Below are 12,644 nucleotides of genomic sequence, written 5' to 3'. Positions count from 1 at the left end.
CTTGGAAAACTCCTTTGGATTTCAGTATCATCTCTATGCAGAGGATACACAAATTTATCTATCCTCTCCTGCTCTCTCACCATCTGTGTTGTCTCTCGTTTCTGACTGTCTTTCTGCCATTTCATCTTGGATGTCCTCTTGCCAACTCAAACTCAATCTTTCAAAACCAGAATTAATAATTTTCCCACCGAACAATAGAAGCGTCCTGCCTGACATTTCTATTTCTGTTGACAACATGACCATAAATCCCACCCAGCAAGCTTGCTGCTTAGGTGTAATTCTTGACTCGCAACTATCCATTGTTTCCCACATGAACTCTTTATTTACATTATGCTGCATACATTTAAATTTTTTTTCCAGAATATGTACATATCTCACACAAGACACAGCAAAAACTTTAACATCTTGCACTCATCCTGTCCCGCATCGACTATTGTAATTCCTTCCTTACTGGTCTTCCCAAAATCAGACTTGAGCCCCTACAATCTATTTTGCATCGCAGCGGCTAGATTGATTTTCCTTGCAAATCGTTTTTCATCTCCCGAGTCTCTACATTGGCTGCCTGTTTTTCAACGAGTCCAATATAAAATTCTTCTACTAACATACAAGGCCATAAAAAAAATTTCACCAACATACATCTCCTCACTTGTCTCAAAATATCTACCAACTCGACACCTCTGTGCTGCACAAGATCTGCATCTCTCTTCCACTCTCATCACTTTGTCCCATTCTTGGTTACAGGACTTTTTTTGGGCTGCCCCCACTTTATGGAATTCACTCCCTTGTACCACAAGACTTTCCTCTAGTCTTCAAACCTTCAAGCGTTCTCTGAAAACCAACCTCTTCAGACAAGCTTATAATATTCTCTACCACCCTCTTAATCTCCCTAGGTTACCCTATTACGACCCTCTACATAGCTAACACAAGACAACAACCCTCTGAACAACATAGTTGTGTGACTGAGCATACAGCGCACTAAATACTTTGTAATCTTTGCATTATAGCTGGACAAATATTCAATAAGATGTAGCACTTACCCTTGTGTATCAAATCATTGTCCCATAAATTGAAAGCTTGCTATGGGAGGTTATGAGACCCGCATCTGGAAAAAATGATCTTTCCATATCAGGGAGGACCTATCTCGCATGCAGTGTCTGCTTGCAGGCAAACAGGTAGTCACACAGTACGTAAGCTCCTGGGTTTGGTGGACATTGATCTTAGACACCCTCCTTTTAGTCAACAAATTTCCTGAACGGGCTAGATTTAAAGGAGGTTGAATATGGTGCAGATTTGGTATATACTCAATTGGCCAAATCTATACCGATGGCTATTTGCAATTCTTTCACCAATTAAAACCTGAATTCTCAGCACCAAACATGTTTTTTTTAGATACCTGCAGCTGCGTAGTGCCGTGGGGTTCCAGTTTGGGGATAACCCATTTATCATTGGTGTCCCCCCACTTAAGAGCTTCCTTCAGAACATAGGCTCCTGGAGATCATTCTCAGCAATTTGAGTATATCTCCGACCTGTGAGATGACATTGCGGCCCTGAGTATTTCTCAGATAAAGACAGACTAAAGTTGCTACACTATTTATTAGATATCAACAAATTCACCTTTATGACCTTTATGGGGTGTACCTCATCCCACTCTGGCTGTTTAAGATGGGTAGGCGATTCACTTTGGAATGCCTTTGGCGGGCTGCCCACATGGGTTTTATCCCCCCCCCCCCCCAGTCCCAAGGTCTGAATCTGGAAGAGGACTTGGGAAGCAGTCAATCCAGGTACATGCTTAACTTAATCTTTCTGATTTAAGATGATCATAGCCAGATCATGAATGGTAGACTGCCCCACACACTTGGATAATTCTGGTAAATAAACATTTTACCTACCAAAATAAAAAAAAAGTAAGGGAGTCCTACAGACATTTCAAAAAGTCTGGTCTCGGTGGTCCAAACTGCCAATAAGCCCCTTGGAGGACGACAGCAATAATCTGATCCCTTAGGCAGAGGTGCCCAAACTCAGTCCACAAGAGCTTATGGGAAGATCTGCTGGTAGTGCTGAACGCAGGCTATCATCATTATCATTTATGAACGCAGGCCATGAGTGCTTATGCACTTGATATTATGCCTACATGCAAAAATGAGATTTTATGTTGTAGGATAAAATATTTAAATGAGTTACAAAGGTAGAGAGAGGGCTTTTAGGGGCCTGTTCCATGTTTATGATAGTGGTTGAAACATGTATTTGGAGGTAGAGAAAAGATTTGATATTTGGGGTTGGCTTAAATGTTTTATCGGATGTCTTTTATACTTCCAGATATAATTTATACAGGGAACTGCAATAACCTATCCCAACCTCAACAAACAAAACACACTCAAAAAGTAGCAGACTAAATGGGCTTGTAGGCTTTTTTTATATCGAATTTTATCTCTCTGTGTTTCACCAGTGTTGGATTCCATTAGGATATGTCCTAGAAATATAGGAGTTTCCTCAGTTGTTTATGTGATGGTCCCACAGTCTGGAGGGGAGAGATCCATCAACATTACATTCATTTAATTTTACTGAGGAAGAGTATGAATCTGTTGCCCAGCTTTCACTACTAGTACTCTGTTCTCCAGGCTTTCAATAAGTGGCATCAATCTGGTAACAGTGGTAGTTCATGAGAGGAGATCCCACTGAAAGTGTGCGTGGGAGGGAGGTATGCCTTATTACATGTGACACAAATCTGTACAATTCCTTTAACATACTTAAACCCCATATAACCTATACAGACAGGTCTGGGTGCTTAACCTAAGCTCCCAGATCGATGTCTGATTTAGCTTTACAGGTCTGTGGCAAAATGTGCAATACATGGCGTTTGGCTCTCAGGACAAATACGCTGAATCTTTCAGTGCACAGTAATTGTAGTTGGACACTAACTAAACACATGGTCAGATGTGGTTTCAGTCTGACTGCATTTGAAAACTATCCCAGTCAATATTTAAATGATCAGTTCTTGATCAGTGTCAGGGTCTTCCTGGACCCATACATGTTGTGATTTGCTGCCAATTACGTCTAAAATTACCTAATTAGCCGACTGATTCACAGAGTTTATGGCATCTTTAGGATAATTTTTGTGACTTACCCCTGTGATGAACTGGTATATTTATAAAAAGGAACATATTACTAATATTCTGAACACCTCATCTAAACCGTTTGCTAAAAAATAGCTCCCCTGGATAACACACAACACTCAGAACATATTCTAGGATATTAAACGTCTACCAAGACTGACCACTGAGTTCAAATCCGTTATTTACACCATTTATTAATCCCTTGCCTATTCTCTCCCCCCCCCTTTATGTTCCAACTTGTACTTGACAAAAATTGACAGCCCTCTGAGGTTTTGCCCTTTTCCATTTATGGAAAACTTGTTTCTTACATCATTGTACTGTTGTTAATAAGTAATTTGATGTTGGTTCTGTACTGTTACTCAGTGAAAGTGGCTGTATTTATAACAAAAACAAAATAACAATAAGTGGAGTAAAATCACAAAGCCCAACACCTGTACTTGTAACACCTTAAAATGGACTAGCTTACAAATTTTAAAAACATATAAATCTGTCATCACTTGTGACCATTTCTCGGTACTTCATTTGTCACTATTGTATAATCTCTTTCAGGCACGCTGAAAAAATGAGTAACATGCAGAAACCATTGTCATGTTAAATGTGTATTGGTGACCCTCCATGTGATATTTTTCTCTTCCCAGGACACTGCAGGGTGTAGTATCCCCTCCCTCTTTGTTTGCTTTGAAACTTCCAGCCTTGATCACTTAGACTAAACCACTAACCTGTGGAGGTAACCGTTCTCAGTACAGTGCCAAAAAGTTTTCTCTGGTCTGATAAATGCCCGTGCTAGAGGATACATCTTGTTATACTTAGGTCGTTTAGCATTTGTTCATCGGCAAAAGCCGCGATACAGGATAGCGATCACCGGCCTTGGTTTGATAAGAATATAAGACACCCCTCTCAGAGTGTTGGTAGAGGCCCACTGGAAGCTTTCCTCTGGGGAATTTACACTTGGCTAAGGAGTGAGGAGGGATCTGTAGTTCTGTGCAGTGCATGGGAACAAGGAGAGCAGGTTGTACTAGCAGCATTGCAGCAACACAAAAGTAATAGAGAAGTCAATAGCCTGCGTCTCTGCATCGGATTCAATCTACATTTAGTTTAAAGAAATAAATGATTAGAGTTCAACTTAAGTGAATACGTAGACGACGGGCACCAGTGCTTGAAACAAAACAGAAATGCCAATGAGAGGAGACAGGTTATTTCACCATCATTCTCAAAACCGGAGCAAGGATCTATCAGCATGGTTCGGCGTAAGTATGCATCACATTTCCATTTTATGCAAAGAGTACGGCTGAAGTGAGCACCCCCATGCCTGCAGGTAAAAGGAAAATAATTACATCATGTGCACAAACTTTGAGGAGGGGGCGATTCCCAGCATAGATTGGGTACTTGTGCAATGAGGGGGTTGGATGCTGCAACTTATCTTGAAGTACTGAAACTTCATTACCATGTTAGATTACATGTAAGCAAGCAAATATAGGTTGCTGGTTTTGACTGAATTCCTTATTTTAGGTGTTCTAAAACAAGTAATTTTAGCAGGGATCCATTATTAAGTGAGAACACTGCAGTGCAGTGTGTACCCTCATGTATAATGCACTTGTGTCTATGGTCATAAGTGCTGATCCTGTACTTTACTGCAGGTATTGTGATACCACAGGATCATGGATACTCTGTTTCTTTAGTGACAGGCATAGAGGAAGGTAATACATTGAGTCAAATGTTCAGTGATAGACCTGACAGAGAATAATGTATTTGTTAAATTGTTATGTCATGGTCCTTGCTGTTGTTTATATCATGTTGGTAGCAACATGATATGCAATTGTTTATATATAAATATTTGATGAAAAAAAATAAAAAAAAACATTGTATGGAATACTAGAGGGTACTTTTAGGCTTTTGACCTTTTATGAAATCACAGTGAATAGTATTGTTTGCTCCTTTGTGTGAGGAGTTGTTTTAATAGATAGAGATCTGGAGAATTCAAAGATTTATGGCTCTGTAAAGCTGGGAACAAACTACAGAAAATGACTGCAGATGCGATTTCTCTAACTATTTTACCAATGTCTGAAAGTCCTGATGAGCATGCAGATTTATGTGTACACACATACGCAATTTACCTTCAGATCAGAATGCGATATTAGACCTCACAGTTGTTTATTGTGTGATTGGCACAATTGGTTGGAAAACCTGTAGTGTGTATCCCAATGAAATTGTAAATAGGTCACTATGATGACTGCGCTATTTATGATACTGACTTTAAAGTGGACCAGTCCCCTACACACACCATAATTGATTACTTTCCTGAAATCTTTGAAAGACTCCTGAATTTCGGGGTGTCCTTCCTGGGAGTGTATGCCACCTACCTGGATACCGTTTTTCTTTCTTGAGAAATGGGTAGGGTATTGATGATGAGTTTCACTGCAAATTGCATTATCATGCTCCCCTCCTTGCCCCTAGGTCCTCTTTTACAGGATCTCCAGGAGGAGAGGTATAAAACATAGGTAAGTACAACACACAGTGGAGACATCCATTTTGTGGGCCGAAACCATATAGAAACATAATAAACCTATTCTGCCTTTTTTTCCAAATAGGTTTTGTTTTTATTTATATTTCTTATGTTTTTAGTTTATCTATTAATATTTAACATTTCAGTCTTAAATATTTGTTCCATGCATTCTTGAATTATATTATTGTAGGAGTCTTCATGACCATCAAAAGGAAACTCAGGGGCCTAAGAGCGGAGCTTCTTGGGGCTCCACAGGCTGTGTGATCAATGATGGCTAAAACAGTCTAGTCTAGGGGTGTGTGACTTCCCAGGCTGAAGGTCTGTAATCGCATGGACCAATAGGAATTTACTTTTCTGTGCAGTAACCTGCTTCTTAAAGGAGTGTGTACCCCAGTGCTAGATATTCTCTTATTTCTAAAAAATCCTGCCACTCAGGGCTCTAATAATACATTTTCATATATTTGAATATTTCTATAATATAACCTCTGTCCCTACTCTCCATCAAACTGTACATGTTCAGCTCTAGAATCTTTCCTGATAAGTTTATCATTTCATGCAGCACAAGCACCGTTTTAGTAATCATTCTCTGAATGTTTTATATTTTAGAGATATGGCCTCCAGAACTCTAGTAAGTACTTTAAATGAGGTCTTAAAGTGGTAATATAACCTCCTTCTTCCTATAATATCCAGTGTTACTGGTATTTCCCTCTACTTGCTTACCAGTCATCTGGAACTTAACGCCAAGGTCTCTTTCCTGTAGTTCTTGACATAGCATCGCTATTCATTTTGTATTCTGTTTTCAGGATTTTTGTGTCCCACATGCATTCTTTTATAGTTTGATACATATTTCATTGACTCTTCATGGGGCATCAACTCTTTTTCAAATCTTTGTATTATATGCAAAAGACATAACTTCCCTTGTATATAACCAAGCAATTTGCTAAGTACCACTCAGGCACTGCTTAACAAATTTAATACTGCAAACAAATTGGCTGTTTCCATTGTGTGTAGATGGCAGGTCCTGCCAGACAGACCTTGAACAAAATTTGATGCATTTCCCAAGTACGTTCAATATAGTTACTGAACATAGCCCTTCCAGAGTACTTGTTATTGTTCTACTTGTAAGTGTATAAGCAGATAGCAGCATTGCAATCTGACTCTTTGGTGCTTTACTTGGAAAAACCAAGTAAGTGCAATTTCTTCCCAGTTGATAAATAGCAAAATTCTAGTCTTCCCATGAGCTAGAATGGATTTGAAAAACTACTGGTATTAGTACAAACTAAAAATGAATGATATATGACAGTGATGGCTAACCTGTGACACTCCAGGTGTTGTAAAACTACAAGCCCCAGCATGCTTTGCCAGTAGATAACTAGCTGATAGCTGGCAAAGCATGCTGGGGCGTGTAGTTTCACAACACCTGGAGTGTTACAGGTTAGCCATCACTGAATATGCCATGCTCTTGTAAACAGCTTGATTCATTACTTCTGATTTGGACATCCCAGGGTGTATCCCTCTCCAGTCCTGCCCACTGACTAGGACAGTTACAAAAAAATTAGTAAATGCAGTACTTGTATTCTATATAGAAATATGCTATCCTTCTGAAAGGTACTCTAACTTACCATACTCTAACTTACACACACTAACAGTCACGTGTGGACCCTTAATAATTGTTCTGGGTAATGCAGTTTTTGGAGCAATGTTAGGCCATTTTTCAATACTGACCGCACATCATTATCATCATCATCATTTATTTATATAGCGCCACTAATTCCGCAGCGCTGTACAGAGAACTCATGCACATCAGTCCCTGCCCCATTGGAGCTTGCAGTCTAAATTCCCTACTATAGACACACACACACTCACACACACACACATACATACAGACAGACAGAGAGAGAGGGAGAGACTAGGGTCAATTTTTTTTTTATTTTTTATTTTTTATTGCAGCCAATTGATCTACCAGTATGTTTTTGGAGTGTGGGAGGAAACCCACGCAAACACAGGGAGAACATACAAACTCCACATAGATAAGGCCATGGTCGGTTATTAGGGCTTACACCTGAGTTAATATCAGAACCATTGTCCCAGCACTATGAAGCAGCAATGATGTCCTTAAATATGACCTTGCAATTAAGTAGATGCACTTGTGCCATTGGGAACACGGTGCAGAAACACATTTGTTGTTGTACGCAAAGCAACGTACACACTGGCATTGGCAATATTTTTTTTTTATCTCCTGTTTAATATGCGTTTACATTGAGCTGCCATTGAGATGAATGTAAATTTTCAACTGCTTTGACACACAGTATTAAAAAAAAAAAAAAAAAAAAAAAGGAAATTGGTGTTTCAGTGGGATTACAGGATAAGCAAAGTGGGAAAGATAGGAGTAAACAAATACATGAAAATAAGGTTTAGGCATTCTGTCCTATGGAAATGGGTATGACATAATTGGGGGAGGGGTATTGTATTATTGGGTCAAGTTCAAAATAAAACAGAGCATGCAAAAATATTTGTCCGTCACAATTCCTTAAGTTTGATCATAGGCTGAACAAAAATTATTTTGTAAAATCTGTAGCATATACATTCCCATGTAGTAGACACAATTGGGCAAAGAAAATTATTGAAGTTTGCTTACCTTTTTTAACCTTCATATATTTAGTGTGACAAAATCTGTTTTCTATAAAGTTTAATTGGTGTGTTTAAGAAAATGCACCAAATGTTAACATTATTTGATAAATTGTTTCTGAATCAGTTTGTCGATATTGTTCTATTTAGAATCCGACTAGTATATATACAAGTAATAGCCTTTCTGGAAAGTTTTTGGAATCTTGTTGATACAAACCTTTCAGTGTTATACAATCTGCTTCATACAGACATCACCCGCACACAAATAGTTGTTCAGAATGGCACGTGTAATGTAAGGAGAAAAGTAGATAGTACTTTCTTTTACATGTGACTATCTCCTTCATCTTTGTGTTTGTGTTTGTGTGTGTATATCGGGACACCATTCTTTTAAATTATAATTTTAGCAGCAATGACTTGAATTAATTGTTTTCTGTATGATTTCATTGGTCTCTTTAAGAATTTTTGCCCCATCCTTCCTACAACACTGCTTCAGTTAAAGCAGCAATCCCACATAGAAGATTTATTATCATTTTTTCTTTAAATAGCAAGTTAAGCATGTTACACATGCATCGTTTTTCTTAGCTGTCCTCCTACAAATCATTATCTCTTTTTAAGAAACAAAAAAAAAAAATGCGGGAGCTTTCAAATTATGGCAGCTGGTTACACAGGTTCACAGCTCCCTGCATGTTATGTGAAGGCGGAGAGGGAAGATTTTTCAGTGCAAAGAGCAGACAGATCTCAGAGGGACGTTCCAAAACCTCTCTGTTCACTTCATCACGTGACTGAATAGTGTCATGGACTAAAATGGCAGTCCACAGAATTCTAAATCATTAATAGCAGCCTGAAGAAATAATAGTAAGGAAAAATTGTAAATATCAAGATTCTTCTTTATTCTTCCACAGTGATATAGATTAAAAACGCATCTCATTTTGTGCTGAATTGCTACTTTAATTGATATTTGGGAGCAAATGATTATGCACAAATTTTTTAAGGTCCCTCCACAGTTTCTCATTGTGGTTGTGGCCTGGATATTGTCTGGACCATTACACAACTTTGATTCTTTTCTTTTTTTTAGCCATTCAGTCATAGATTTGTTGGTGTTCTTCTGATCATTGATTTGTTGCATGATCCAATTTCGGCCAAACTTAATTTTAGTTTTCAGTCAGATGGCCTTATATTATAGTCTAGAATACTCTGAAATAAACAAGAGTTCATAATTTACTTAATCATTGTAAGTCATCCTGTGACTAACAAATAACCCCATTTATTCACTTCAGCATCACCGTGTTTAACAGATGGTATAAGGTTTTTGTGGTGATAGGCAGTGTTTGGTTTTTGTCAAACATGGCATTGTGCATGGAGACCAAGAAACTCCACTTAGCTGTCCAGAAGAAATTGTTTGTCTTGTTTAGTTCAGAATCAACTTTGCAACCGTAAGCCATGCTGCAATTTTTCTTATGTTTTGGGATACAGACCCTTTCATGATGGCCATACTTGTTCAGTCATTTTCTGATGGTAGAACTGTAACTTTTACTGTATTGACAGAACTGTAGATCCCTTTTGCGTTGTTTGTGATTTCTTTGAGCATGGTATGGTCTCTGTTTCTCACTGTAGAGTGATGGACTGTTGGACTTATAATCCTGTCTAGGCTAATGAGTGGCAACAGGTACTTTTCTGAGATTTTTTTTTTTTTTCTTCTCTCTGGCATGGTATTAACACAAACCTTAATGCTCCAGACCAGACGGCGAAAATGCATTTGCTTTTATATATGGATGGTATCGCTTTTAGGTGACCAAAAGTTATAAAATGTATCTGGAACTAGGGAGGTACTGCTGGCAACGGATAGGGTGGCAGAAATGGCAACAATGGTAGTATTTCTGGAAAACACAACTAATGAGATGCAGAGTTTTTATTTTAAATCAGTTCATGCTAGTTCATATTGACATTAATTTTAAAGCAAAGAATAAAGAGCAGCCTATGTATATTATATTGCCAACGGAAGTGTTGTTTTTCTACCGTCCAGAGTAAGATCAAACAAATGTTAATTTGTCATCAAAGACATTAATTTACTTCTCTGTAGTTTAGAAACATTTTTTCCCCTCAAGATTGCCATACTAATTAGATACAAAGCATGTGAGGAATGAATTGTACACTGGTCAAGGGAAAGCGGTGTTTAGATGACAAGAATAGCTGTATTGTTTCTGCCTGTGGAGTGATTTTGTGGATACATTTGGACAGACGCTAACTGTCTGTTTTGTTTTTCTTGCGACGTTGTATATTAATCAGCAAATAGACAATATGGTTATTGTTTTCATTTGTTACGTTTTTTTGTTGTTTCTGGTTACAGATTTGTGTTTTACGTTTTCTCTATGCTGTGTGGAAGTAACTAGATGTCTGAACTTAGCAGTGGCTGCATACATTCGTAATGGATGGGTCTGTTCTGTGGAGGCAGACCAGACTAAAATATACGGTTTCAAAAGATCCTGAAAATAAACAAAACAAAAAGTAACTTTGTTAGCCGGTGTCTAGAAGAGATTATAGCAGAATGAATCCACTCCAGTGCAGCACTCCGTTTCTCCTAAGACAAGCTAGGGATACTAGGAGCAATTTATATAGTTTAGTGTGGCTATAGGAATGTTTAAAGGTTTAGTGGCTTAGTCAATTTAATTACCAGTGTAATGGAATCGGACCCAAATTGGGAAGTGGTTGAATATCGTTATTGGAAATGCCATAAAACATGGGGCCTATACTTATATAAAACAGGTCTGCAAACCTTCAACCCAAGACCCACATGCAAGATGGAGTGAAAATGGTGCCTGTTGTGTATTGTATGTATCTCAATTTGCCTGCACTGCTCCATCTTATAAACTGTTTTTTCTTGGCCCTAAGCTCCCCCATTTCTCTGTAATTGCTTTTCATTTGCCTTAAGCAAAAAATTTGCATCACTTCATTATATCTAGACCTATTTTAGGTTGTACATCACCCCCCACAGCGCGGTTCTTCTTTTTCTGCTTGGTATATCCTGTTTAGGGTTTGTAATAGACCCTGAACCAGCTGCAGTGGTGAGTGGCCTGTAACCTTTAGCCTATTATTGTACGGGTTTACTCAAAATTGGAGGATTCCCCTTCTGTGTGCGCTGGAGGTTTCTTCCCTTATAGGGAATTGTTTTTTGTTCAAAAAATTTTCATGTCTCACTTGTTACATTTCATAAATAGTAATATGGAATGTATTTTATCGTCCAAAACTAGTAGGGAACATTTCTATCACCAGTATACCAAACTGTATTTTTGGCTGTCTATTTCAGCTGAGAACCTGAAATTAAAAATAATAAATGTTATTGTGCTTTGTCATTCAGTCTGTACATAAATTGCATGTCTTAAATTGTACGTTCATAATAGAATTTGATCCTAAGATTGGTTTTAATAACATTGTATGAAAATCAGAGGAGGGAATTCAACTGGCCACACAGTGTCTCCAGAACGTCTGAAAGACTCTTCGCTGGGGATATTTCTGTAAAATCTACGCTCATTTTTATTTGCACCCCATAGAAGAAAATTGAGCAGAGATTTGTACCATAATTGCCAGCAATGTGCGCAAATTGTTGTCCGTGTGCTGCATCACCAGCAATTGTATTCCTCCCAGAATGTATATGGGTAAATAAATACGAACAGATATATGTCTCTGAATCAATCGATTGAGAGTTAATGAGTTGAAGCATATGTATCATATGACAAGTCTAATGATATTATATAGTGTGTGTGTGTGTGTGTGTGTGTGCGCGCGCGCGCAGGTCAATTCACTTCCATTCAACTTGTGTACCTGCCAACTTTTTTATTTTTTTACAATGTGATCTCTACTAAGCAAAGAACTAAGCAATATAGCACCAAAATATAAAATCTGATACACAATGTGTTTACACTCCTATATTAACATCTCATTCTAGCAAAAAATATGTAATTTTACCTACATCATGCTATAAAATGAATGTGCTAAAACAGAAATAATCTATTTCAATATATACCTGGCATGCATTTTTTTTTTTTTTTTTTTGGGGGGGGGAGGGAGCATATTTAAAAAGCATTATAATGAATATGTAACATGCATGCTATTGGGGAGAAATGGATTTCCATTGTATAATCCATATGATAATAACATGTTTTTTTATTTTTAAAAACATTTCATTAAGAAAATTAACACACTTTTATAGGGGAAAGAAGAGGGTACAGAAAAGGAGAAGGGGAGTGGGTAGGGGATACATTTGTAGTTTAGCAACAGAGTACAGCGTACATAAAAATTTTTCCCCCAGAAAGTAACAAATGGTTATGGACATAAAAAGGATGAAATCAAACCTATTATGAAATGCTAAATGTAGTACTTTTTTTTTTTTTTAAGAAGTATAT

The 12,644-nt window shown here is 37.8% G+C and overlaps 1 protein-coding gene across 4 annotated transcripts in view; it reads left to right on the top strand.

Annotated features, from left to right (window-relative positions):
- TJP2 (tight junction protein 2) overlaps positions 1–12,644 on the top strand; it is a 114,493-nt gene that overhangs the window by 32,044 nt on the left and 69,805 nt on the right. The window contains exons 1-2 of one of the 4 annotated variants that reach the window (XM_075208666.1): positions 4,346–4,360; positions 5,807–5,934. The exons of 2 other annotated variants lie outside the window; for them this stretch is intronic. Coding sequence is in view for 1 of the 2 variants with exons in the window: in XM_075208649.1 (XP_075064750.1) it covers positions 4,286–4,360 (75 nt within the window). In the remaining variant the exon portion in view is untranslated. Of the gene's footprint in view, positions 1–4,083; positions 4,361–5,806; positions 5,935–12,644 lie in introns of those variants that run through there. One more of the 4 variants, XM_075208649.1, reaches the window with a different exon arrangement.

Source organism: Mixophyes fleayi, chromosome 1, assembly GCF_038048845.1.
Source record: "Mixophyes fleayi isolate aMixFle1 chromosome 1, aMixFle1.hap1, whole genome shotgun sequence".
NCBI classification, from domain to species: Eukaryota; Metazoa; Chordata; class Amphibia; order Anura; family Limnodynastidae; genus Mixophyes; species Mixophyes fleayi.
Note: the sequence above shows the minus strand (reverse complement) of the source record. Positions and strands in the feature narration are given on the sequence as shown.